Source organism: Pangasianodon hypophthalmus, chromosome 6 (assembly GCF_027358585.1).
Source record: "Pangasianodon hypophthalmus isolate fPanHyp1 chromosome 6, fPanHyp1.pri, whole genome shotgun sequence".
In the NCBI taxonomy this organism is placed as follows: Eukaryota; Metazoa; Chordata; class Actinopteri; order Siluriformes; family Pangasiidae; genus Pangasianodon; species Pangasianodon hypophthalmus.
This window is the reverse complement of record NC_069715.1, coordinates 14,923,400-14,951,244: the sequence shown is the minus strand read 5'-3', so window position 1 is coordinate 14,951,244 and position 27,845 is coordinate 14,923,400. Positions and strand designations below refer to the sequence as shown.

The 27,845-nt window shown below is 40.4% G+C and overlaps 1 protein-coding gene across 1 annotated transcript in view; it reads right to left on the bottom strand.

Annotated features, from left to right (window-relative positions):
* The window catches only part of hydin (HYDIN axonemal central pair apparatus protein), a 94,020-nt gene that overhangs the window by 7,475 nt on the left and 58,700 nt on the right, over positions 1-27,845 (bottom strand). Inside the window, exons 40-70 of the mRNA XM_053235091.1 lie at positions 26,771-26,887; positions 26,421-26,604; positions 26,014-26,155; positions 25,697-25,841; positions 25,396-25,608; positions 24,777-25,175; positions 24,378-24,596; positions 23,576-23,790; positions 22,868-23,050; positions 22,630-22,749; positions 22,284-22,443; positions 17,744-17,916; positions 11,291-11,489; positions 11,009-11,108; positions 10,810-10,909; positions 10,511-10,679; positions 10,188-10,429; positions 9,984-10,101; positions 9,602-9,806; positions 7,868-8,103; positions 7,632-7,783; positions 5,708-5,885; positions 5,511-5,619; positions 4,124-4,360; positions 3,543-3,913; positions 3,013-3,173; positions 2,741-2,835; positions 2,337-2,550; positions 759-980; positions 539-665; positions 243-408 (exon numbers count right to left, since the gene is read on the bottom strand). Of these exons, the coding sequence (XP_053091066.1) occupies positions 243-408; positions 539-665; positions 759-980; positions 2,337-2,550; positions 2,741-2,835; positions 3,013-3,173; positions 3,543-3,913; positions 4,124-4,360; positions 5,511-5,619; positions 5,708-5,885; positions 7,632-7,783; positions 7,868-8,103; positions 9,602-9,806; positions 9,984-10,101; positions 10,188-10,429; positions 10,511-10,679; positions 10,810-10,909; positions 11,009-11,108; positions 11,291-11,489; positions 17,744-17,916; positions 22,284-22,443; positions 22,630-22,749; positions 22,868-23,050; positions 23,576-23,790; positions 24,378-24,596; positions 24,777-25,175; positions 25,396-25,608; positions 25,697-25,841; positions 26,014-26,155; positions 26,421-26,604; positions 26,771-26,887 (5,671 nt within the window). The remainder of the gene's footprint in view (positions 1-242; positions 409-538; positions 666-758; positions 981-2,336; positions 2,551-2,740; positions 2,836-3,012; positions 3,174-3,542; positions 3,914-4,123; positions 4,361-5,510; positions 5,620-5,707; positions 5,886-7,631; positions 7,784-7,867; positions 8,104-9,601; positions 9,807-9,983; positions 10,102-10,187; positions 10,430-10,510; positions 10,680-10,809; positions 10,910-11,008; positions 11,109-11,290; positions 11,490-17,743; positions 17,917-22,283; positions 22,444-22,629; positions 22,750-22,867; positions 23,051-23,575; positions 23,791-24,377; positions 24,597-24,776; positions 25,176-25,395; positions 25,609-25,696; positions 25,842-26,013; positions 26,156-26,420; positions 26,605-26,770; positions 26,888-27,845) is intronic.

The window sequence follows — 27,845 nt, the reverse complement described above, 5'->3', positions numbered from 1 at the left end:
TATTCATTATGTCTCATTTCAGGATTAAAATAATTTAAAATGTTGTATGAAATCCATTACAAAATCTTTAACTTTAATATAAGATATAATACCTATCATACTGCTCATGCATTGGTACTCTTATCTGACATTTCTACCATAGAACTGCCTGTTATGCTCATTGTTCACTTTTTCAATTCTGTGAAACATTATGATGTATGAAACCTCTGCCAAACCAGAACTGGAATCAATTGGAATCTCACCAATAAGTACACTGCCAAGATTAAGATGAGCATGATCAATGTACACCATTGGATCTTTCGCTGTTCCCACCAGCAGGAAGGGCACAGAGAACTTGTGCTCTGGGATTAAGAAGGTCCAGAAGGATTCCACCAAATCCAGGTCTTGGGCATGGTATTTAAATGAGACCTGAGGCAGTGGATTTTTTTCAAGGTTAATATAAAAAAGTCTTAAATGCAGGCTAATTTAAACATATCCAGACATACTGTACATACAAGCATCTGCTGAATATAATATGCAGTTATTTAAACTATTATACCTCCACTTTCTTGCCAGGCTGAATAGTGTCCTTTGGTGTGAGGCAGGTGAAGGGTTTAACCTCAGAGTCTTCACATCTCCACAACAATGAGTATGGCTTGTTGGTGGGATTTACAACACTGAAGGTCCTGCGGAATCAATAAAGTATTAAAATTATCAACACAATTACTATAACAAAATATCAATTATGATCACAAGACACATAACAACTGATTTATCACCTGCAGATGGATGTGCCGACCCCTGTGGATGTGAATTCTATAACTTTGGTGTTGGGATCCAGGGTGTCCCTTGGTGTGGACCCTTGGGGGCCAGGGAGCTCAACATTCCGTCTGTTATCAGTGAGGTATCCCGAGTCTTCCAGGTGGAAATGGCAGTAAGGCATCATACTGCGTCCGTTTACTGCTATTACAGGACCCTGCTTGTCCTTCAGATTGGGAATGCTGCCAACAAGTCAGTGTAGATTGAAATAAATGTAATTTGATCTCAGAGGTACTACCAGTACTGGAGTGTTAATCAGAAATGGAAATACACACTTTATAGTGAATGAGAAACAATTGTGACTAGATGGTGTAATCACATATTCACTGTGCCAGGCAATCTCTACTCATGCCTTACTAACAATGGGCCTTATTTATTGAGCTGGATACAAATGGATTTAATCGTAAATCTCTTGTACGAGCATTTACACAAGAAATCTTGTATTCAATGAAAATCCAGTAAATTCGTAAAAACTCGTAATTAGAATTCATAAATACTACTCCTGCTCCTGAGTGTGTGTAAATTTACACATAAGAAGACAAACTAATGTAATGTAACCTCAACTTGATCGACTTGAAATGGTATAGTTTGCACAGATGAGTGCACTTTTATATATGGAATATACTGTTGAATTTAAATTCTTAATTTTTTATCATTTTTACAGCATTTAGCAGACGCCCTTATCCAGAGTGACTTACAGAAGTGCTTTGGAGTCTTTATGAAAAACACATCTGCCTTCTAGATCACTAGGACAGGGACTGAGTAACATTGAGAACATTTTGAGAAAACCAGTCGCTTTATATTATTGGCATTAAGTAAATACTATGAAAAATAAAGAACTCGAGCCAACACAAACCCATAAATGAAGACAAATAAAGCTAATCCCTAAATTACAACAAAAGAAATGCCACTGTATAAACAGAGGATGGGCTGGTCTGTCTGCGCATAGCCGAAAACTGTAAAGAAATGCTTCAATTGATGTAAGCTCTAGAACACTTTTTATTATTAATGTTATGTATTATTAACTATTTTATTGGCATACTTAGTAGTGGGTCAAAATAATTTCCACTTCTGTTTTTCAGGCTTTACCCTGATCGTTTGTTTCACAATCCTAGCTGTCTGTGCATTCAATTTTTATTTTTGAGCAATTTTATGGAGGTTTTGTCATCACTAAATGCAAATGAGCTGTGTCGGAAATGCACTTTGCATGTTATGGATGATCAACATACACAATACAAAGAAAATCAGTTTCTGAAACTTTTCTGAAGATTTTAGTTGGGTTTGGTTACCAACACATTTACCACAAAATACAACTTTACTAAAGGATTGATAAATGAGACCCATTGTAAGCATACTTGTGTGAAGCACTTCTTCTGAGCCATAAGGATTAAAAAAAATGCAAGTCTGGTTAATAACCCATTACAGTACATAACAACTGAAATTGATGTAAATCCACATAAAAATAGAGACAATATTTCATTGTAAGGATGTATTTCATTAGGAAATTATGAAGAAGTAGTTGCGTTTAATTTGCAGACCTGCAGACTAGCCTGGCCTCATAGTGGGCTACTTCTAGAGGGGAGAAGCGGATATGAAATATCTGGTTAGTCCCAGGCAGGATAAGCCCCATACTGGGCTCCACAGTGAATGGAGGAAGCTCTGGATCTCCTAACAGCAGAGTGGACAAGCTCCTCAAATTGCTGGCTGGCCTCAACCCTGTCTGACTGCCCTTGGCAGAAGTAGGGGTCATGTCTGTACACATAAAATTGCACAAACTTAAACTTAACAAGATTACTCAGTTACTATCACTATTATATGAGTCATTAAGCAAATTACAATTTTCTCAAAGTTAGCAAATTTCCATCACTAAGCAAATACATAACATAAAAATCAAACATATATTGATTTCTGTGCTACTGTTAAATGCAGGCTAAAGAGTTACCTTCATGATTATAGCACAGAGTCTTCCCAAAGGTCTCCATCATAACCTGCCAGGAGTAGTCAAGCTCCACAGTGCCTTTGTTTTCCATCTGCATTCTGGAGGCACCAAATAAGATTCATATATTATAATCAATCATTTAAATTCAAGTATTAAAGAAATACCCCAAAATGATATAAAAAATAAATGATACACAGTTTTAGCTTTTAGTGTAAAATAAGTATTTTGGGTGAAGTATCACAGAAATATGGAGGCAAAGATTCAATCATACATACTGGAAGACTCTAGTCTGAAAGAGCATAGTGTCTTTAAAATGGATGGGTTCAGCATCACACTCAAACTGGGCATAATCGCACATGGCACTAATCCCCAGTTCTAGCTCCCTAAACGAGTTTTCCACCACTGAATGGACAGGCTCTGGATCAGTCTCTACCACCTAGACACAGTAGACAACAGCAGATACTACTTTTACATATTTCCCATGTGTACTGTATCAAATGCTGGCCTCTAAAAGTTATGTTTTCAGGCTTTGAGAGACAGATGAAATGATGTATTTGTTAATTCTTTGATATAAGCCTTTTCATGTGAGTGCTATCATTATTAGAGTTGCTGATAAACATTCTTAAAATTGCTGGAGTTTAGAATGAAGGATGCTTAACTTGGTACACAGTAACTGTACTTCTCATACCAGTGAAGAATGTCACACACTGGTGCAGGGCATTTTTGACATTACAGAAATACATTTTCCTTAGTTATTTTGCATATTTAGGAGTAAACATGGTCTGCTTTTCCACCACCCTCTCACCTTTTTCTTGGATGGTCTCTGAGGTGAGAGTGTCTTTTCCACATCCACCCACTTAACAGTCCGGTGACGGTCATCCCAGTCTGGCACTTGGTCCACAGGCTGCTGGAAGGTTATCTGGCAGAGTTTACACTTCATCACCTGTGCATTCAGCACTATGGGCTGCTCTGAGCTGAAGCTTACTGTCACCTCCTTGGTGCACCTGGCATGGAGGTGGCCCACCTGAGGTGAGAAATGCAAATGTGGCTCACCCTGAGGCCACTGAAAGCGCAAAGCCACTGAGTTGCTGTGGTTGGTCATAGTGAAAGTCTTGTGGTAAAGACGACCCACATGACAGTCTCCGAAGTGCACAATATCACATCTGGATGTAGGGGCTGTGCAGTAGAGAAGAGGAGAATGATGTTGGAGATAAGGCACGTATTTTGCTTGTGTTTGGCTCAAAATGCTAACACTGCTAAAGGACAATCCAATCAGTGCAAGCAAATTCTGGTTAGAACTTGTAGAACAAAGTCTTTCAACATTCATTAATTATTCTAGTGTAATCTTTGTAGAAGATTGTTAAGACACACAAGGTCTGTACTCACCTTCCGTGCTGTCCTGGTCCAGAGGAACCTTGCTACTGATATTGTCCAAAGAGATGATGTCACGGTAGCCCTCTCCTAGGAGCTGTATCAGTGTCTTTTCATACTGGTTGTCTTTTACCAACAGCTGCATGGTGGCCTCAAAACTCTGAGGTGCCTCAGGATGAAACTCCACCTCAAACTCTGCTTGCCGTCCAGCCATTAGAGTCAGGGAGGCCAAATAAGCCATCTGTCTTTCTTCTGTGAAGAATTTGATATTTTACTTTGAAGGATTCTTAATAATCAAAATGACAAAGTGCTTGAATAAATGCTATGTTTTATTGCCTTTAAAAAATATATTTTTATTTATTGCCAACCCCCACTTGCTATGTAGTTCTTGTTCTGCACAATGGGTACCAAACAGAAAGGAGGTGAAAGCTAACATATGTCCTCTGACAAACTTGAAGCCTGTCACTGCATCAGTTTATGGTTTTTGATGTTTAATAGATAATCTATACACACTTTTTTTTTAAATCTATACACACTATCATGTATAGTTTTTGGGAATCAACTGATAGGCTGCTTCAGGACAGTCTATAGATGGATTACCCAAATATCATGTTACCAGTTGTTGACACGAGATAAAAACACAATTCAGAAATGCTTTTATCCTGTAACATATAAGAGAATATTTTATTTGAATAAGGGTGTGTAGACTTATTATATCCACTGTATCATGTTTAAATGTATTGGTTGTAATAGCAAAAGAGTGAATGAACAACCTACACAGAATGGAACAAACGTACAGAGGCAGGAAAAAAGGTTTCATGGTTGTGCAGCTGAGTATGAAGACATTTATTTAGTATGTGCACTAATTTGGAGGCCCAGTGTTCCCATAATAAGGTCAGGATTCACTGCGAAACTGACCAGGATGCTGCACAAGTGGCATGTTTTTCTGCATCCTATCTAAAGTAGGGTTGAGCTGGGGGAGTACACACAGGGTTGGGGTCTAGGGAAGGGTGACACTTTCCGAAGACACCAAGGACTGTATTCCGAGTTGGCGACTTAAGTTGGCTAGCATTGAAATAAACATCTAATATGTTGCCAATATATCACTGAATGGATAGTAATAGTTGTAATTATCACATTAATCTCAACAAAATTTGTTTTCTTGAACAATATGGCTTACGTTTGTATTATTATATGTATTATAATACTGTAGTATTATTATTTTACAGCAGCTTGTAAAATAGCACTTTATCCACTTAATTTGTACACACAACTTAATGCAGTCACGAGATACGAGAAAAATCAAGGTTATATGTCTGAATAGTGCTTAAGTCTGTAGTTACAATTGTGCACAATTAAATCCTCACTAGCACCTCATTAGCAATCAGGCTTCAATACTGACCTGTTCCAGGCTCACTTGCTATGTGTGAAGAGGAGATGTGGCTGCATACAGTGCCAGGAGCTGCCCTTAAAGCAAAGACTCCCATCTTGTCAAGCAGATCAATGCTAACCTATGAGAGTCACAAAAGTAGATATATCTCTGGTGAGGCGAAGCAACACCCCACAAACTAAAGTATTTAAATTATTCATTCTTCTTACCTGTGCAGGTACGTTGCTAATGTTCTTGATGACCAAAGGGAGGATTTGTCTCTTGTCTACAAGGAGCCGCTTGAACTGCAGGACTGGCTGTCCATGTTTGGTCCTCTGGACTGGTTTTAGGATAGTTACACAGGGTAAATTGCCCTCTCCCACCAAATCAAACGCCAGCACCTTGCTCCTGCCCAAAGGGAACACACTAATAAAGATAAGACAATAAAGACAAACTACTGCTTTTTACTTGTGTCTGTACTAAGAGGGGATCTTGGGAGGTTGTAATGTAAGCACATTTTGGACCAAAATAGGTCCAAATAGGTTTGTACCCAACCAAAATAGGAACATGTCAGCGCTAACCAAAAATATTCTTGCATGACCATGAAAATAAAGCCAAGAGTAAAAGAAATCATCAAATCATCTTCTTATTATAAGTTTACAAAAAAGTTGTAAACCTTTGTATTCTACCATTTTACTCTTAGGTCAAAAAGACCCTGAACATCATCTCGGTTATATGGGCAAAATTAGAATGATGGAATTATATTCCTAAGCACATTCTATAGACCATCGACTAAGCAAAATTATTATCTTGTGATGTGTCATAGTTAAAAACTGGCCTGCATTAATTTTATAATTAATTTGGATCACACCATTGCCATAGTTTATCAAAACACCCACACAAACGTATCTGGAATTTATCAGGAGATCAGTCTGAATGCTCACACAATTAAAATAGAGTGCTCATTTGCATGTTGCACTCTGAATATGCTTAACTTTCCCTGCATAAATATTGATGTAACATTTGGACTTAAATAGCCGACTTAAGTCATCACATCTGGATATAGCTTGTAAGGTTTAATGTAGGAAAATTCATGTTCTACTTTTTTTAAATGGATTATTTTGATCTGAACAGGACATATAGATTAAACACAAATCTGTGTGCAAGTTATATACAGTGGATAGAAAATGAACACACCCCTCTTCAAAATTTTTCACATTTTGCTTTGTCACAGTCTGTAAACTTCATAGATTTAAATGGGACTTGTTTTCCCTCATGCAAACAACATGATAATGCAGTGAATTTGTTTTAATTTGAAAAAAAGAAAGCATTTAAGTTGACAGTACTGAAATTTCCTCATTTATGTAATTTCCTCACTTCCTCAAGTATACACCCCCCAGAGTCAGTCTTTTTTGGGTAGCCCTCCAAAAGGCTGGCACACTTGGAGATCTTCCCCTTTGTAGACACATTCAAGTTGGGAGAGATTTTCAATTAGATTTAGGTCATGGCTTTGACTCGGCCACTCCAAAACATCCAATTTCTTCCTAGCACGCCACTCCATGGTAGCTTTGGCCTTATGCTTGGGGTCATTGCCCTTGGAATATGAATTTTGGCAGATTTTGGCAGACTATGTTTGGTGTCATGCACTTCTTAATGATGGATGTAATAGTGCTCCAGGGTATCTTCAAAGCCTTTTTATATCCCTCATCTGATGCATACCTTTCCACAATTTTGTCATGGAGTTGTTTTGGGTGGTCTTTGGAGCCCATGCTCCTGCATTTGTGTGGATCTGCACTTGCAAAATGAAGGGCCATAGTAAACAACTGTTTTAATTCAAGCTATCAAGCTAATTGCTGTGATTCCACACAAGTGTTGGAAAATTATGTCAGAATGTGACTTTGAAGGCAATTAGTTAAAGGATGTCATAGTAAAGGGGTGTATACTTATAAAACCAAGACAGTTTAGTTGTTCATTTTTAAATAATGTTAGACATTTTTATTGTTAGCTTTTTACTTTGACATTGTTAAGTTTTGTGTGTAGATTAGCAAGAAAAATAGATTTATTCTATTTTATTTCCAGCTTATAGGTCAAGTACACGTGAAAACAGTAAAAGGGGGTGTATTCATTTTCTGTACGCTGTATATATATGCTTACCCTGTAGCCCCTTCTAGAGAGGCTTCAAATACTCCAAGGTAGGTTTGCATGTTCTGGGGAGTGAAGGTAATTGTCGCAAAGGCATGTGAGTGACTGGGGATACTCATCCGCGTAGGGCTTAGCTCAAACACCTCAGAGCTACGCATGGACATCTGAAACAGCCATATTCAATAAACACAGTCAAAGTCTTTAAACATGACATGTAGCAGTAGCAGCAGTTACACACATAAACATACCTTGTTTAGGACAGTTTTCACCTGCAAACTAAGTTTACAGGGTATTTTGCCAGGGTTGGTAAGACGGAAGCGGGCTTTGGCTGACTGGCTGACCAGCACATTGTTGAAGACAAACTTGTTCTCGTCCTGGATATAGATGCCCATAGCCTCCTGATACTGCTCACATTGTAACATGTTACTGTTCTTGCACAATCTGTGTTCTTCAAAGATGGAAGCAATATCTTCATGGGCTATTCCTACATAGAAGGAAGTGACATACACTGCCAGTCAAACATTTTTGAATACTTGGATTTACCTGTGTTTTATTACATATTAATCACTGTTATTGCCACTGACAAAACAAAAAGGTACGGTGGAAAATATTAAATAAGTGTCTCAAATCTATTTGATGATCTCATTTAAAGTGTACTCCAGTGTTAACCTAATCTACCACATCTTACCACAAACAAAAATTTTGACAAGTCTCCCTGAAACGATTACAACCCTCTAGCTTAAAATAGTATACATAAGAGATTAGGTTGAAAAACACTAGAGTATTTCTCCAGTGTTACTATCAGCTTTAAGACAAATATAGAGACAGGTAACAATTTAAAGGAAAAACTGGTCACTCTGTTATGTTGTGGCTACATCGCTAACATGTTTTGGGTCCACTTATCGGCTTAGAGGGATGTGTCGCGGAACTGCTTAGAGGGACTGATCCTATCATCAAACATTTCTACCCTTATTGTCTCTTCCAGGATGAAAACTCCCCCATCCACTGGGCACAAGGGCTCACTGAATGGTTTGATGAGTATTACAATAATGTAAATCATATGCTATAGACTTCACAGTCACCAGATCTCAACCAAGTTGAACACCTATGGGAAATTTTGGACTGAAATTTTACTCAAAGCTCCCACCTGCTCCAAATTCTGGCCAATACTGCCCTCTCCTATTCAAAATGTCATGTGCTGGTACATGCAAAAATAACTGCATGAGCAGAATGTTTGACCAATCCTGTCTGCTCATGCAGTTATTTTTGCATTTACAAAAACACATTTTCTAATGAACTTAGTTGGTTCTATTTCCCAAAATATAAAGAAATAACTAACTGGCCTTGCCATTCCAATTCTTTTGGAGGAGACTGTATGTAATAGACTCATTGGCACTCGTTGGTGTTGGCATCAGAAGTGTGTAAATATTTAATATGAGACCTACTTGGTACTAGCCAGCCTCACTCACCTGTTTTGTCTCTCAGTGTGCAGTGTCTCTCACGTTTCTCTCAACTTTTTGCAAGTGCATGTACTGTATTGCCTCTCTCTCACACTCTCTCTCTCTGTGACACAGTCTCTGTGTGTTAGCCTACATTGTTGATACAGTGTATTGTTTTACTTTTTTTGGGTGTTAAATATGGGGCCTAGAGATATTCCTGGTTTTTCCACATTTGCGAGGTTCCTGCACCCCCAAGGGCCGACTGTAGTTTTATTTTGTTGTTATGAAATGTCCCAAATTGCATATAGATTAATGCAAACATGGAAAATGGACAAGACATTTTAAAGATGCTTTTTTTGCTGATTTAAAAGATGCTTTTTTTGTGGGTGCATGATGTTTTACACATGTAAATCAAGGCCTGGGTGTTGAAAACATTTGACTGAAAGAACATAAATAATGTGAGTTAAAATTTAAAACTCCTTAATAATAACACTGAGTTAACTAGCTTGACTGCTAGTGAATGGTTTTTAGGAACTCACAAACCTGGCATGCAGACCTCTGCTAGCACCTTGTAGAGAATCCCTCCTGGTCTGTCAGAAGGGTCTCGATCAGTGATGTCCACCACCACGCACTCCTCCCAGCAGCCTACCTGCTCTGCCACACAGTCCACAGTTACTACCTGCTGGGCACCAGGTGGAAGGATGCCAAAGCATGGAGACAAGGAGAACAACCCCATAGACAAACGTGTCTGCAGAATTGAGTAGAAAAGAGACTGCTGCTGTATTACATTAAACATGGAAAAAGATCTGACATAATTTATCTTGGTTTCATTTTTTACATAACAAAACTAGCAATTTTAGGGTAATGTAATAAGGGTAAGGGTAATGTAGTAAGAAGAACGTGACATACAAAGGCCGTCCATTACCTGAGACGGTATGGTATCCCTAATAGTGTCCTTCTGGATAGAGTCAGAATAGCGTAGTTTAATGGCAGAAGATAATCGTCTTGCAGAGTAACTCTCTCTGGAAGATCTCTTGCCTATACTATAAGAAATAACACTTCCATTTAGAGAGGCTTGTTTACGAAGGAAAACGGTAAAATCTTAATATGTATGGATCAGTGTCTGTACCCTCTCTTCTGTTCAGACACTGGGAGATCTTTAAACATTCTGGAGATGGTGAAACAGATATCAAATTCACCCCTATTCTCCACAGTAATTGTCTGTGTGTTGCGGGAACCATGGACTACTGAGCCAAAGTTGATGTCATTTGCAGGGTGGATATTGTACTTGGAATAGAGACACTGCACAGACACTTTGATGGGTATGACCTTAATGGTTTCTTTATCTTCTTCAATATTTGGCTCAATGACCTAAAACAAACAATCACTAAAGTAATTTTTCACATGAAACAGAGATTGAACAAAATCTATATGGAGGGATTTTCTTCTGACCTGACAGTGTAAAATTGGCTGTTGTCTGATAGACACCTCCTTGTTGCAGCAGAAGATGACTTGGACACATGTAGGCCGGTCAGTGGGATGAAGAGAGCCTTTTTGAGGTGTAATAATGAAGACTGAGTTGAGGTTAGGAATTCCAGGCTCAGTAGGCTCCAGGATGAACCTTAAACAGCAATATCATTGCACATTAGCCACTGAGCTTCTTATGATATTTTTATTCCTTGAAAAATGATAATATATAAAATGATAGTATATATTGGATGATTATGTAGAGTATGTGGGTGTGAACATACTTGTAGGCAATATCATGTTTGCCCTTGTTTTTCAAGTTAACAGATAGCTTCACTTCTTCTGATACTTTGATTATGCCAAAGTCCAGACTATTGTCTGTACCTAACATATTTGTTATCAAGATAAAATGCAAACAAATTATTATTTATGGATGGATAAAAAACCAAAGCATGGAGGATATGGATGAAGAATTACAACTACCTTTGGGAAACGTTATTTCCAGGGCCACATCATAAGCCTCTGCCACAATATTAATGTTCTCTGTATGGACAACACCAAGAATATTCTCCACATCTAACACCTGACCAGCACACACACACACACACACACACACACAATTTAGGTACAAAAATCAATTTAACAGCAAATCTTACTGTTCTGATTATTCGTTTAGAACCATGCCCCAAGGTGATCTACCACTTTAAAACATACAATACTTTGTGAGATCTATGCTAACATTTCAGTTATTGGGCAGCACCTTACCTCCAATCTTAAAGTTTTCTTCAGGCTAATAGGTTTTATGGCTTGGAAATGCATGAGCAAGGAGAACTCAGAGTGCGCCATGATGATGCCATGGTCCTGGGAGATGCTGAACTCCTCACCCAACCCCTCAAGGCCACTCAGCCTCCAGGCGACTGGCAGTGCAGTGGGATTACGCAAGCACAGACTGCGTGTCTCCCTCCTGGAGGGCCACACCCATGGGAAAGGTTAACATATTAACAAAGGATAAACAAAGGTAATCGAATAGTACTACTACAGCAACAAATCTGCCAAAATATGTGAAATGCAGAATGCATTATATTAAAATATAAAATCAGAATATTATATTTTTGTTATATTTTGTGTCCTCCAGAATTATTCATTCCAAAAATGAGCAAAAGTGAATATATAAAAAGAATAACACATGCAATAAGCATGGACGCAGGACGTAAGGCTGCTGAGAGTGCTGCAGCACCCCCAATTTTCAGGATTCCTTTCACGGCAACTGCAGCTGCAAGTGCTAAAATAATAATAATAATACTAATACTACTACTACTACTAATAATAATAATAACAATAATAATAAATAACTAAAGAAACTGTATGTCAGAGATAGTATCCCTCTATTCCTCTTATAACACAGCAAATGGCCAATGATTACAATTTTTGATTTATTAATCATGACAAATAACAACTTTTAACGATTCATACAGTATACACTCACCTTCCACTTTATTAGGAACAATAAAGAATGAAATAGAAATAAAGAAACAGAAGTTATCTAATCAGCCAATCATGTGGCAGCAGCGCAGTACAAAAAATCACACAGATGCAAGTCAAGAGCTTCAGTTAATGTTCAAATCAAACACCAGAATGGGGAAAAAGTGTGATCTCTGTGACTTGAACCGTGGCATGGATGTTGGTACCAGAAGGGCTGGTTTGAGTATTTCTGAAACTGCTGATCTCCTGGGAATTTCACACACCTCAGTCTCTAGAGTTTACACAGAATGGTGCAAAAAAAACCAAAAAACATCCTGTGTGCAGAGGGTCTGCAGGCCGAAACATGTTTATTGATGAGAGCGATCAGAGGAGAATGACCAGGCTGGTCTGAGCTGACAGGAAGTCTATAGTAACTCAAATAAGAATACTGGAAAAAGACCAAGTGATTTTTTTTTTAATCTTCAACTGTGCAGTTTGGGCGAGCCTGTACCCATGATAGTTAGTTTCCTGGTCTTGGCTGACAGGAGTGGAACCCAATGTGGTCTTCTGATGTTGTAGCCCATGCACCTCAAGGTTCAATGATTTGTGCATACTGAGATGCTTTTCTGCTCACCACGGATGTAAAGAGTGATTATCCTTCCTGGCAGCTTGAACTAATCTGGCCATTTTTCTCTGAGCTCTTTTATGAACAAGGCATTTCCACATACAGAACTGTTGCTCACTCAGTATTTTTTGTTTTTCACACCACTGTCTGTAAACTCTAGAGACTGTTGTGTGTGAAATGCCCAGGAGATCACCAGTTTCTGAAATACTCAAACCAGCTTAACTTGTGCTGCCAAAACAGCTCTGACCCGTTGACAAATGGACTCCACAAGACCTCTGAAGGTGTGGTACCTGGCACCAAGACATTAGCAGCAGATCCTGTAAATTGCGAGGTGCGGCCTCCATGGATCAGACTTGTTTGTCTGGCACATCCCACAGATGCTTGATTGGATTGAGATCTGTGGAATTTGGAGGCCAAGTCAACACCTTGAACTCTTTGTCATGTTCCTCAAACCATTCCTGAGTGTGGCAGGGTGCATTATCCTGCTGAAATTGGCCACTGCCATTAGGAAATACCGTTGCCATGAAGGGGTGTACTTGGTCTGTAGCAATGTTTAGGTAAGTAATACATGTCAAAGTAACATCCACATGAATGCCAGGACCCAAGGTTTCCCAGCAGAACACTGCCCAGAGCATCACACTGCCTCTGCCAGCTTGCCTTCTTCCCAATATGCATCCTGATGCTTTCTCTTCCCCAGGTAAGTGATGCACATGCACCCGGCCCTCCACATGATGTAAAAGAAAACATGGTTTATCAGACCAGGCCACCGTCTTCCATTGCTCCATGGTCCAGTTCTGATGCTCATGTGCCCATTGTAGGCACCCATTGTAGGCATACAGTCAGGTCCATAAATATTGGGACAGTGACACAGTTTTGGTAATTTTGCCTCTGTACACCACCACAGTGGATTTGAAATGAAGCAGTCAAGATGTGACTGAAGCGTAGACTTTCAGCTTTAATTCAAGGGGTTTAACAAAAATATTGCATTAACCGTTTAGGAATTACAGCCATTTTTTACAGAGTTCCTCCATTTTCACAGGCTCAAAAGTAATGGGACAATTGACTGATAAGCAGTTTCATGGCCAGCTGTGGCCTGTTTCCTCCTTATATCATGATAAATTAAGGAGATAAAAGGTCTGGAGCTGATTCCAAGTGTTGAATTTGCATTTGGTAGCTGTTCATGGGAACTCTCAATATGCCATTCAAAGAGGTATTGATGCAAGTGAAGGAGGCCATCAGTAGGCTGAAAAACCAAAACAGACCTATCAGAGAGATAGCAGAAACTTTAGGAGCGCCAAATCAACAATTTGGTGCATTCTTAAAAAGAAGGAATGCACTGGCGAGCTCAGCAACACCAAAAGGCCTGGGAGACCACAGAAAACAACTAAAGTGGATGATTGCAGAATTCTTTTCTTATTGAAGAACAACCCCTTCACAACATCTAGCCAAGTCAGGAACACTCTGGAGGAGGTAGGCCTATCATTGTCAAAGTCTACAATCAAGAGCCACCTTCATGAATGTAAATACAGACGGTTTACCTCAAGATGCAAACCGCTGATAACACTCAAGAACAAAAAGGCCAGATTAGACTTTGCTAAAAAACCTCTAAAAAAAGTCTGACCAGTTCTGATGCAAGATTAACTTGTACCAGAATGATGGGAAGAGAAAAGTATGGAGAAGGAAAGGAAGGGCTCATGATCCAAAGCATACCACATCATCCATCAAACATGTGGAGGCAGTGTTATGGCATGGGCATGTTTGGCTGCCAATGGAACTGGGTCACTGGGGTTTATTGATAATGTGACTGTTGATAGAAGTAGCAGGATGAATTCTGAAGTGTACAGAGCTATACTTTCTGCTCAGATTCAGTCAAATGCTGCAAAACTGATAGTACAGCGCTTCACAGTACAGATGGATAACAACCCAAATCATACTGTGAAAACAGCCCAAGAGCTTGGAAATTAAATGTTCTTAATTGGCTGAGTCAGTCACCTGACCTCAACCCAACTGAGCTGCTTTTCACTTACTGAAGACAAGTCTGAAGGCAGAAAGACCCACAAACAAGCAGCAACTGAAGATGGCTGCAGTAAAGACCTGGCAAATCATCTCAAGGGAGGAAACTCAGCATTTGGTGATGTCCATGGGGTCCAGACTTCAGGTAGTCATTGACTGCAAAGGATTTACCTCCAAGTAATAAAAATAATCCTAATATTTATGATTATATTAGTTTGTCCCATTACTTTTGAGCCTGTGAAAATGGAGGAACTCTGTAAAAAATGGCTGTAATTCCTAAATGGTTAATGCAATATTTTTGTTAAACCCCTTGAATTAAAGCTGAAAGTCTACACTTCAGTCACATCTTGACTGCTTCATTTCAAATCCACTGTGGTGGTGTACAGAGGCAAAATTACCAAAACTGTGTCACTGTCCCAATATTTATGGACCTGACTGTACATTATCATAGCCAGCATTAACCTTTTTTGCTTAAATTTGTGCTACAGTAGTTCTTCTGTGGGATTGGACCAAATGGACTAGCCTGCTCTCCCCACACACATCAATAAGCCTTGGGCACCCATGACCCTGTTGCTGGTTCACCAGTTGTCCTTCCTTGGACCTCTTTTGGTAGGTACTAACCACTGCATATCAGGAAAACCCCACATGACTGACATTTTGGAGATGCTCTGACCTACTCATCTAGCCATCACAATTTGGCCCTTGTCAAAGTTGCTCAGATCCACACACTTGCCTATTTTTCCTGCTTCGAACACATCCACACATCCACATTAACAGAAATTACTGTTCACTTGGTGCCTAATAATATATCCCACTCCTTGACAGATGCCACTGTAACGAGATCAATGTTATTCACTTTATATATATATATATATATATATATATATATATATATATATATATATATATATATATATGTATATATATATATATATATATATATGTATATGTGAATAAACCGTTACAGGAATGATAACATAATATTTTGTTGCCCTGCATTTAGCTTTGATTACGGCACACATTCGTCCTGGCATTGTTTCAACAACCTTATGCAACTTCACAACATTTATTTCCATCCAGAGTTGCATTCATTTTTGGCTAAGATCTTGCATTGAGGACTGGAGAGTCTAACCACTCTGTAAAGTCTTCTCCAGCACATACCAAAGACTTTCAATGGGGTTGAGGTCAGGACTCTGTGGTGGCCAATTCATGTGTGAAAATGATTCCTCATGCTCCTTGAATGACTCTTTCACAAGTTATGCCTGATGAATCTTAGCATTTTCATCTTGGAATATGCCTGTGCCGTCAGGGAAGAAAAAGTCCTTTGACGGGATAACCTGGTCATTCAGTACATTCAGGTGCTCAGCTGACATATTATTGCCGCACAATGAGGCTGAGCCTCGACCTGACCAGTTGATACAACCCCAGATCATAACACTGCCTCCAGAGGCTTGTACAGTAAGCACTATGCATGATGGGTAAATCACTTCATGCATTTCCCTTCTTACCCTGACACGCCCATTGCTTTGGAATAGGGTAATTCTGATTTTATCAGACCACATGACCTTTTTCCATTGCTCCACAGTCCAGTGTTTATGCTTCCTAGCAAATGGCTTTCTTGTGGCCACACAGCTGTTTAGTCCAAATCCTGTAAGTTCTCATCACATTGTGCGTGTGGAAATGCTCTTACTTTCACTATTAAACATAGCCGTGAGTTCTCCTGTCGATTTTTTTACGATGTGACATCACCAAGTGTTTTAAAGATCTCCTATCACGATCATTCAAGATTTTTTTCGGACTACAATTCTGCTGTAAAGTTGACGGTTCACCACTATCCTTCCAGGCTTTAATAATGCACTGCACATTTCTTTACCCAGTTCCAGTGATTTCAGCAATCTCCTTAGCTGTTTTCTTTGCTTGATGCAGGCCAACAATTTTCCCCTTCGATAACATGTTTTCCACGACCATGGGATACGTAATCTGCCATGGTTGTTTAAGAAATGAGAAGCTACATACTGCATCAGTTAAGGTTAAAAGAACTGTTGCCAGCTGAAACATATTAATCACTGCAGTAATAATCCAATCATAGGCTCTTATTATGCTATTATTGCTTATTTAAACCCAAACAGCGACCTTTTTTTTGGGCAGGCAGAGTATAAACCTGTCATTTATGTTACAATCAATTACGATCTATGCTGCTACAGAAAATTAACAACTTCTGATTCGACAACTGAATCAATGCCTTCTGAGTCTAATAATAATAATAATAATAATGGTGATTTTTATGCTCATTTTTTCTCTCCTTCCCCATTCTCTTCATTGTGAGGGGGGTACATTGTACTATTCCTGGCAAACTTCCAAATGTTTCATTGATGTGAGATGTTACTATGGCCCAAAGTGTCATGTTGAATGGAATTGTTTAAGTTGACTTAATTGGCTACCGCGCATGTGCAATGCGGGAAAAACTTCCGGTTTTGTTTTTGGAGATGCTCCTCACATGTGTTTAATAAAAGGGACGTGTATTGTTCAACAAAAAGCCTGACGACTTGTGTTGTTAATATCGGCGACAAACGCCACACAAAGCATGCTTAAAATATAATCTTTTTAATTGCTTAATTTTTTTTATCTATTACCAGATTTCTGTAGATTAACAAACTTCTGTCTCCTTTGTGTTTAACATTTTTTGGTTTTTACAATGGTAATAGATGACAGAGGGATTTTACATGTGTGCAACTTCATATTTATACCCCAGGAAAACAGGACCAGGGGTATAAAACCAGAGTTTTTTTCCCCCAAAAATGATGATTTGTTTGAATTTATTTAAAATATTTCTTAGGGGCTTTAATAATTTTGGCACATACATTTTTGAGACAAAATACTATTCTTAAAAAAAAGTAGTTCTGATTTTTTGTTAAATAGTTTCTGCTGCTGTTTGACTGGAAAAATTAAACAATAATTTTTGCTAATTTTTATGAAGAGTGCCAATAATTTTGGAGGGCACTGTCATGGTAGTATGTTATAAACACAGCTGGCATAAACAAAAGTTAAAATTCTTTCTTTTACAATCATTTGTCATTAAAAAACAATACTACTAATAAGTGGTGTATCATGCTCCTGACCTGTCCAAGAAAATCTTATCAAAATTAAGTTGCTTGCGCTCCACTTCCAGCTCTGGCCGGACTCCTTTGCAAGAGATGTAGAAGATGGCAGGTTCTGGGTTCTCCTTAATACAGCACACCACACTATCTTCTATAAGACCTGGAGTGGTGGGGTATGCCCAAACTCTGAGCTCCTGCAAAAAAAGAATTTATAGAAACAACAAAACACACCTAGTCATGCATGAGCCTTCCTGAGTCAGACTGATTTCTAACTCTGTACAATGCTCAGTGCATGAATCTGACCTTCTGTTAGGATATTGGATAATATAGACTTGAGACTAGATGGAGAAATTCTGCCTTGTTAACCGTCTTTATTGTTTTCACCTTTATCTGATTTGCTAGGCTATTTAAACCTTCCCTTTTCTTTGTTCTTTGCTCAGTCCCTTCCTCAGTACCAAGCCACTGTCTTTGCCTTTTATTACTAGTTCTTTATCCTTTGCTGCCTGCCTTTTTTACTTTGCTTTTGATCTTTCATTATATTTGCCTTTTTGGGATCTTTTGTGATTTTTGCCTTTTTGGAATCTTTTGTTATTTTTTGGCCTCTTTTGTTCTTTTGTGAATTTTGTTTGATTAGTTGTTTTTAGTCTGACCCATCTGTTTAATGGTTGGATTGTTTTTTAGGACAACTGCCCACCACAACCTGGGTTCAATTCTTGTCCGGGGTCACCAACGCTTACAGTAGGACTGAGCCAAAAAGATGGACCCAGTAAAGCAGAACACCCCAGAGACCTCTGACCATTACTCGCTTCATGCTGCAGTGTCCAGTCAAGGGGCCACAATGGTACATGCGTCAGCAGTTAACCCCCACAGCTGAGCCATGCCTCCCTGAATTGGGTTTCTGACCCAATATTCCCTCATCTTTGAGCTCCAGCCATCAACCTTCCCTTCTCACCGGTCAAAGATTGCATACATCATTGCATACCTCACCAGGAAAGCACTATCCTGGCCATTTGGGAGGTGCAGGGACCAACTACCAAGCTTTCACAGAGGTAATGAGAAGGTGACTTCCAGGAGGCCACTTCTCCAGCTCTTTCAAGGCAGTCGTAGTGTGGCTGAGTATGCCACTTGTGATGCATTGCATGACCTCTCAACTCAGCTGGACAACTGACTTTGTGAGAGACAAAGGGAATGCCATTCTTCAGCTTGTCCTCTTGAGATCCGCCTCCAGAAGGCTCCCAAGTCTCCTATTCATCAGAGGAACCTATGCGGTTGGGAGGGACATGACTCTCCCAGACTGAGCAAAGCTGGTGCATGTGAGAGAAGTGTTGCCTCTACTGTGGGAAATCAGGTCACTTCGGGTCCACTTGCCCAGAGTTATCAGGAAAAGCCTAGTCCCTTCCAGAGGAGGGTTGACTGTGATGGGACCCATCTTCACCCCAAGTCTTCTCCAGTTTGGCTACTCCTTCTCACCTCCCTTTCTTGGGGTGAGCAACAGCAAACCCTTCAGTCTCTGCTGGACTCCGGCACTGCTGTCAACTTCATGGACTTGTCCTGTGTCAAGAATCTCCAAATCCCCCTGGGCAACCTTGAGCTGCCCTTAATAATTACTGCCCTGGATGGAAGACTCCCGGGCAATGGTAGTGTTCACCACCTCACCGCTCCTGTACCTGTCCATCAGTAACCTTCAAGAGAAGTTGCAGTTCCACCTTATTCATTCTCTCGATTTTCCCATTGTCCTAGGCTTACTGTGGCTAAGCTGCCATAACCCTCATATAGACTGGTCCACTGGGTTAGTGCTTGAGTGGGCTCCCACTTGCGATGCCACATGACTTTTAACCGCACCTTCGCCTTTGTCTCCCAAGTCTCTAGAACTTCCCGAGTTGTCCCAAGTCCTTCCTGAGTATCGTGACCTGTAGGAGGTGATCAACAAGAAGAAAGTGACCAATCTCCCTCCTCACTGCTTCTACAACTGAGACCAAAGCCACAGAGGAATACATCAGAGACTCTTTGGCTGCTGGAATCATTCACCCACCTCCCTGGCAGGTGCAGGATTCTTTTTCATGGGGAAAGAAGGAGGTCTTTGCCCTTGCATAGATTACCGGGGCCTCAACAAGGTGACTATCAAAAACCACTACCCTCTTCCACTCATGTCCACTGCTTTTGAGCTACTGCAAGGAGCCACTGTGTACACAAAATTGGACCTCAAGAATGCCTACCACCTGGTCTGCATCAAGGACTGAGATGAGTGGAAGACTGCAGTCAACACCCCAAAAGGTCACTACGAGTACTTGGTCATGCGGTTCATGCCCAATGAATGCCCCAACGGTCTTCCAGGCCCTCAACAATGATATCCTGAGAGACATGCTCAACCACTTTGTCTTTGTGTACTTAGATGACATCCTCATATTTTCAGAGTCACGCCATGATACGTCAGTCATGTCCAGCAAGCCTTGTAACACCTCCTGAGGAATCATTTGTACATTAAGCCTTCTTGGGGTTCATTGTCTCTAAGGGCAGTCCCCAGATGAAAACCAAGAAGACTAAGGCAGTCAGAGACTTGCCTACACCCTCTTCTGTGAAAGAAGTTCAGCCTTTTCTAGGCTTGGCTAACTTTTTCCAGCAGTTCATCTGCAGTTTCAGCTCTGTAGTGGCACCTCTCACACCCCTGACAAAGAAATCCTCCTCCTGGTTCATGTGGACCTCTGAAGCGGAGGAGGCGTTCTCTGAGCTCAAGAGATGCTTCACTTCAGCTCCAGTCCAAGTCCTGCCTGACCCAGCCCTCAAGTTCACTGAGGAGGTGGATACTTCAGAGGTGAGTGTGGGAGGGCTGCTGTCTCAGCTGTCATCTGACAACAAACTCCAACCACGCACCTTCTTTTCACACTGACTGCTGGCCATCAAGTTGGCCTTGGAGGAATGGAGGCACTGGTTGGAGGGGGCCCAACAACCATTCACTGTTTGGACTGACCACAAGAATCTTCACTATATCCAGCAGGCCAAGAGACTAAACCCCCAGCAGGCCAGATGGGCTCTGTTTTTCAACAGATTTCAGTTTACACTCTCCTACTGTCTTAGTTCCAAGAACCTCAAACCGGATGCCCTTTTCATACTGTTTCAGTCATCAGAGCTAACCTTAGACCCGGAACCCATTGTTCCTAGTTCCATCATTGTAGCCCTAGTTCGCTGGGTAATTGCGACTGTTGTCCGATGGGCACAGTGGGGAGAACCAGAGCCAGGAGGTCCTCCCAACTGACTTTTTATCCCTGTTACAATACACACCCAGGTACTGCAATGGGAGAATGGTTCAGGCTTCGCTGGTCATCCAGGTGCAACATGAACCCTGAACTTTTTTTGGTAGCCCAGCATAGAAGCAGACACAGGGGGTTTTGTGGCTGCTTGTACCACCTGTGCCCAGAGCAAAGATCCCTGGTGTCTGATTGTGGGCTGCAGTTTACTTCCCAGTTCTGACGGGCATTCTGTCGGCTGATCGGCATCAACCAGCCTCTTCTTTGGAGTCCAATGGCCAAACAGAGAGGTTGAACCAGGACCTGGAGACAATTCTGCACTTCCTGGCATCCACTAATCCAAGCTCCTTGAGCAACTACCTCCTGTGGGCAGAGTATGCGCACAACACTACACACGTTGCTCTTCTACCGGGATGTCCCAGTTTGAGTGCGAGTTTGGGTACCAGCCCCCGCTGTTCCTTGAGCAGGAGACCAAGGACAGGGTCGCTTCAGCACAGAGGTTTGGTGGGTACTACAGTGCATTCAGAAAGTATTCAGACCCCTTCATTTTTCTTTTTTCACATTTTGGTATGTTGCAGCCTTAAATTCATTTTTTCCACATCTACAATCCATACCCCATAATGACTAAGCAAAAACCAGATATGTGATATCTTTGCAAATTTATTAAAAAACCTGAAATATCACATTCAGATAAGTATTCAGACCCTTTGCTATGACACTTCAAATTTATCTCAGGTGCATCCCATTTCTTTAGATTGTCTTTAAGATGTTTCCACACTTTGATTGGGGTCCAACTGTGGCAAATTCCACTGATTGGACATGATTTGGAAAGGGAGAATATAAACTTCAGACACTAGATGGAGACATTCTGCCTTTGTGTTTTTCTTTTGATTTGCCTTGTTAGATTCTTTTTTACCTTGTTAAATTCTTTACCTGTCTCTGATTTGCTAGGCACTCCCTTTTGTTGTTCTTTGCTCAGTTGCTACGTTCCTCATGTGAGTACCAAGCCACTGTCTTTGCCTTTTGTTACTAGTGCTTTATCTTTTGCTGCCTGCCTGATCTTTTATGATTTTTGATTTACTTTTTGAAATTTTCTGTTCCCCACACCCCCCCCCCCCCCCCCCACTCCCCCCCCCCCTCCGCCCCCTCTTAACTCTGTCTCCTGGAGTTTCTCTGCAACTGAGTCCAGCCTAGCCAAGTTGTTGGGTTGTGGTCATCACCACCACAACCCAGGTTCCTCTCCAGTGCACCAATGTTAATAGCCTTCATTTCCATAAAATTTTTTCTGTATTGAAATTTTGTGTTTAAAGACATACCTTTCTCTCATTGGGTTTAAGAACCATGTTCAGAGGGTCCAGGATAAATGTGGTGGATTTGGTGTCCCGGTGGAGGCAGAAATGAACCTCTGCCTCCATGGGGGAGTTGTTATGTATTACTAGTCTTTCTGTGTTTTCTGGGCACTTCTTTTCCTTGTACCTATGTAAAGTAAAGAGCTACAGTGTTATAACTTAGTAAATAATTATATCATTTGCAAATTCCACTTCATAACATAATGTGATTATGCAACATTCAAAAAATCATGAGAAGTAATCCAAATAGTATAGTATTTTCTCAAGAGTATGCATTCTACACATTATTTAAATAATTTTTAATAATAAACACCTGTCTCTAGTTCTTCCACAAAGCAAGGGCCCGAAGTCATACAGGCCTGAGCGGATGATGTATGTCTTCTGTAAGCCATTCTCTTTCTTCATGGCCTTTTTACAGTAGGCAAACACTGTCCTATAACACACACAAAAAATACATCAGAATAAACAGCAGAATATGGGCAAACAGTTGCTAACATGAGCTCTGGTCACGGGCCTACTGCCTGTTCTCCAGATCTGCAAGTAATACTCACTTATGGTCTTTGCTGATGGATGGGAAGGCACAGATGCCTCTGCAGTAGAGCTGATAGCAGCGCTTGGTCCCCATCACTTCAAACCCCAGAGTCTGTTTAAAATCACCAGGCACAGATGAGTGGAACCACAGTTTCAGGGTCACTCTTCCATTTGCTGGCACGACCCAGCGGAAATGAGTTAGCCTTCATGAGAACCAGAAGATGAACCCATTAACAAACAACAGTAACAAAAGCGAAATGGTACATGAGAAGTACAATTCAATTCATGGTCGAATCCCAATCCAAATGACCCAGTCCATTTTTAAAATTATAGCACTATGAATGTAAAATACCCAATACATCTTCATCTCATTTGTTAATATATATATCTACAAAAATTGACACACAAAACCCCTTTTCATTAGCTTGAGGTGCTAGTGTTGGTGAATGCATATACACAAGTGTAACTGTAAGTAATAGATGGAGGTGATGTGATAGATGTGATAGGGGTTACAATTGCCTAAAACCTATTTTATTACATGTATATTTCAGTTTTTTAAATTCCATATCAAAAAATAGCCTTAACATAATATTAACAAAATATTAATGTTCATTAATAAAACTGAACCCAGCACATAAGATTAATCAGGTTTCGTGTTTAGTAAAAATATTAAAATGGGTTATTTTGACTCATAAAGCAAAACATAAAGAGCAAATGTGTGTGTGTACCTCTGGCTGTGCTCTGTGAGACAATCTTCCAGAGACTTGCTGTGGTCAGTTTCAGATAAGGGGGTGACCGTGTTCATTGGAGGTGAATGAGAGTCTATGCTCTTGCTTCCTTTTTTTGCAGGAAATCGCCGCTTGTCTTTTGGGGTCTCCTTGGCTGAATCCTCTTTCACTGCGGCCTTCTTCCCTTTGCCTTTGCTCAGGGTTGTAACATCCTCCTGAGCAGACAAAGCAAACAACCAAGTGTCTATTTCACTAATTCATTAAGCATCATGGGTTTTTAAAGAGAGACTTAAATGCATAATTCAAATAAAACTTCTGAGCAGAACTGTCTAACCTAAAAGGCAACCATATTAAAAACATTAAAGATGATTATGTTTTTCCCCCCATTTTTTTCTCCCCAATTGGGTCACCTGCTAAGTGCCACCCATCAGCTATCTCTCCGCTTTCATATGACAGCTACCAATCGAAGACGGTGAAGGCTAACATGTGATTCCAGCAAGACACATGAAGCCAGCCTACCAGCCAATTCAATCTTTTTGAACTGCTGCTAATGCTGCATCATGTGGCAACATAACACAAATAACACACAGCATGACAAGTGAGAGACAGAGAGACAGCCAATTTTGGTCCCTTGCATCAATGAATGTGGAATCAGGATAGGTGAGACAAGGATATTTCCCGACAATAAAGCAAACACTTTTCTGTTCTGCCACTTGGAAGCCCCATGAGGTTTCTTTAATATAAATGTTTTTTTTTTTTTGTTTTTTTTTTTTTAATTGCTCAGGGAAAAGAATCCACGTACCTTTGCAGACACAGTGGGGCTTAAGGCTTCTGTCTCCAAGTCAACCTCCCGCTTCTCCTCGGCTGAGTCTTCCAGAGACGAGGGCATCAAGAAGGTGAAGCAGCCAGGAGTAATATGGGAACTGGACACTACTCTCTTTTTGGGGTATGGGACTACTGAGAACAGCATGGGAGGAGGAATGGGTGGACCTTTAGGTCCAAGCCCTAACCCATCCAAAACCTAGGGACAACATCAGAGGGTGAGTAAAACATCAGCTATTACCTATGTTTTTTACAAAGCAGCACGGAATGAGAATACAGACCAACTGGAGTTTATCAGGCCTTAAAACCTTTAAACTAGTCTGTTCCTCTATTGAAGGCTTAGACACATTCTTTCAGTATGCCCCAAGTCTTGCAGTACCTCATCCAGTGATGGCAGTTTCATGCTGTCGAGAAGCATGCCTATGCTTGCCTCCTCTTTTTTGCTGATAGAGATGCAGATGTGGGGGATGAACTCTATCGCCAGCTCATTCTCTGAGCCCTCTGTGCCATTGGGCAACAGGTGAGTCTGGCTGGGGGTTGGAGACAGCAGCTTAGAATCAACAGCGTCCATTTTCATCCTCTCCTTCTCCCGCACCTTCTTGGCCCTCTTGCTGGGTAGCTTATGGTGTTCTGGGGCTTCCTCAGGCTCCTCTGAAGGAAGAGAATTCAGCAGGAGGCCCTGAGTCCTATCCCAGTTCTGCAGTATGTGTTGGATCTGTGGCTGGCTCTGCTCGTACAGACGGAAGCGAGAAAACAGCTGCCTCTCGGCCTCAGTTATCTAGTAACATCACACCGAAAAAGATGCTGGAATTAGGCCAAGAGTATCCAAAATGTTGCAAACTAAGTAGGTTTAAGCTCTCCTTTTCATATTAAGGTAAGAAAAGAGATTAGACTTGATATTGCCCAGTTACAGCTAGAGCATCTCACATGGCGTTATACAATATATATACTTTATTACTTTGACAGTTAGGATGGATTTAGCATTGGCTCAAACTGACCAGCTCTTTCTCCAGTTCATCCAGTGGCAGTAAAGAATTATCTTGGCCAGTTGGCTTGCTGTCTTTGCCATCTTTTTCTTTCTTTTTGCCTTCTTCATCAAGTTCTCTGGCACCCTCTAAAAGTGAGTCTTTGGCTTCTGTGCAGGAAGACATCTTTCTACCCCCTTTAGGGTGCTGTTCCAGTCCAGTGTCAGAGTGCAGTGCTAAATCAGACTATATAGAGGAAGCATATCAAATCACCTAATTGATGATCTTATTTCTTGCAATAGCATGCATGTTTCTTACTATCTGCAGCGCTGACCTGAGCAACTCCCAGCTGACTTCTCCTTTCTGTTAAATCTTCTGTAAGTACTTCCTTTTTTCCTCTCTTGTTTTTTTTCTTCATGTCCTCCTCCTCTCTGAGCTTCTCCTCTTGCTGCCTCTTCTCCTGCTCCCTCTCTTGCTTGCTATAGCAATTCCACAATCAAATTAAATTTTACACCATTATTATTAATTCAATTATGAAAATTAACAACCCAGTTTCCCAGATTCAGTTATAAACTTAAAACCATTTCACTCACCCAGTGCTTAAAATGTACAACTTATATACATTTTTAGTTCCATGGAGATGAAGATTACCTGTATATATGTTCCTTTAGCATCTCCAAATGCTGAAGGTCTGCATATGCTTTCTCTTCCTCACATAGGGCATCATACCCATCCTCATCCATCTCCTGCACACGCAGCTTTTCTCTTTCTGTCTGTTCCCTTTGTAAGGCCTCTGATCACATATAAACAGGTTTTGTCAACTGCACTCATCAATTTACTGCCTTATTAATCTGTCTAATTCAGCACATGAATGTGCTCATTAACATAAATGCTCCTAAGGAAATATGTAACCTATAGATTGTTTCCTATTCAATAGTATAATACACTCCTCTCCTTTCCTCAATATTTTCTTTTTTTCTTAAATTCTTTCTCTCGTTTTCATTTCCATCCTGTCATTATCTTCTTCTCTCTTGTTCCCTTTTTTCCTCCACCATTACCCGTCATTTCCAGTTGAGCCCTCTCTCTGGATTTGAATTCAAAGTAACTGTCAGTGAGGTTGATAACATAGATGTGCTGGCGGTTGCTGAAGGCTTTGATGATGACATGGAGCGCAGCGCTTGGAAAGCGGCAGTACAGTGTCTCCAAGCCATCAATCACGACACCTCGGTTGCAGTCGCTAAGCTAGAGCACATTGGAAATGCATGAGTGGCATACATCAAAGCAAGGAAGCTTTTCGTGCAATAATAAAGAAACATATCATTGAAAAGGAATGTAGAACACAACGTATGTAGTCAAATCATTTTGTGGGTGGTTTTATAGCGGCCATAAACATTGTGGTGGTTGTTACCTGTAGTCTCTCTGACAGTATCTCTACCAGGAGATCATCAGGCAGTAAACTGTTCATGCTTCCCAGCTCACCCACCTGACTCACACTCTCACTAGGGAGCCTGTCAGTCGGACCAGCCTGCACATAACCAATAAACTCTAATTGTACTCACCTCACATCCAATCTAATTCACACAGACACTGTATAAAAACTAGGTTACTAGAGGTATGCATCAGTCTTCCTGTACAATCCAATGTATCAAAAAAATTTATATTTCAATATTTTTACTTATTCAATACAATATGATTTAGCCATGTTACTATATAACATAGTGTTTGAAATATGACACTGTCATGGTAGCACCCACAGGGTGCTGAACTACACTTCCCAGCAGCCCCAGCATGTCACATGCTCACCTGTGTCTCGTCTCACCCTCATTAGCACCTCTATATAAGTTCTAGTGTTTCTGCACCTCAATGTCAAGCTTTTGTTGTTGTTGTCATGTTCATTTCTTGTTGTGTGTGTGTGCCTCAGCCTAGCCCTAAGTCTATGTGCCTAGTATCCATTGTTTATTTTGAAGATCCTTGTTTTCACTGTTTTGTTGTTTGTTTTGCACTGTATTTCAATAAATCTGCACTTGCATCCACCGCTGCCTCTACAAAATCCCTGACAGATACAATGCAATTACATGCAAGAAGTTTAAACATAAGTTCTACACTCTCCTTTTTTGACTGACTGCAAGAAATAATCTAATAAAGGTATTTATAAAGTATAAAGAGTATGGGCAAGAAAAATGTAGGCTAAATTACAATGTGCTAATTTATATTTTTGAACACAATAGCATCCAAATTGAATGTAATTTGTTAGGTTTCTTAGCAAAGCATCTAAAAAACATTCAAACTAATTATGGCTATGGGTAATATTCTTTGTCTGACAAGATGAAAAGGGGGAAAAATGGGGATTGAAAGGAGGAGAGGAGTATAGGGGGTAGAATGAGCACAAAAGGAGAGAAACACATAACCTAAAAAGTAATTTGAGATTTTTATGATTCCCTGTCCAATGGTATTCCCAGCACATGTTCTTTAAATCAGTGTAG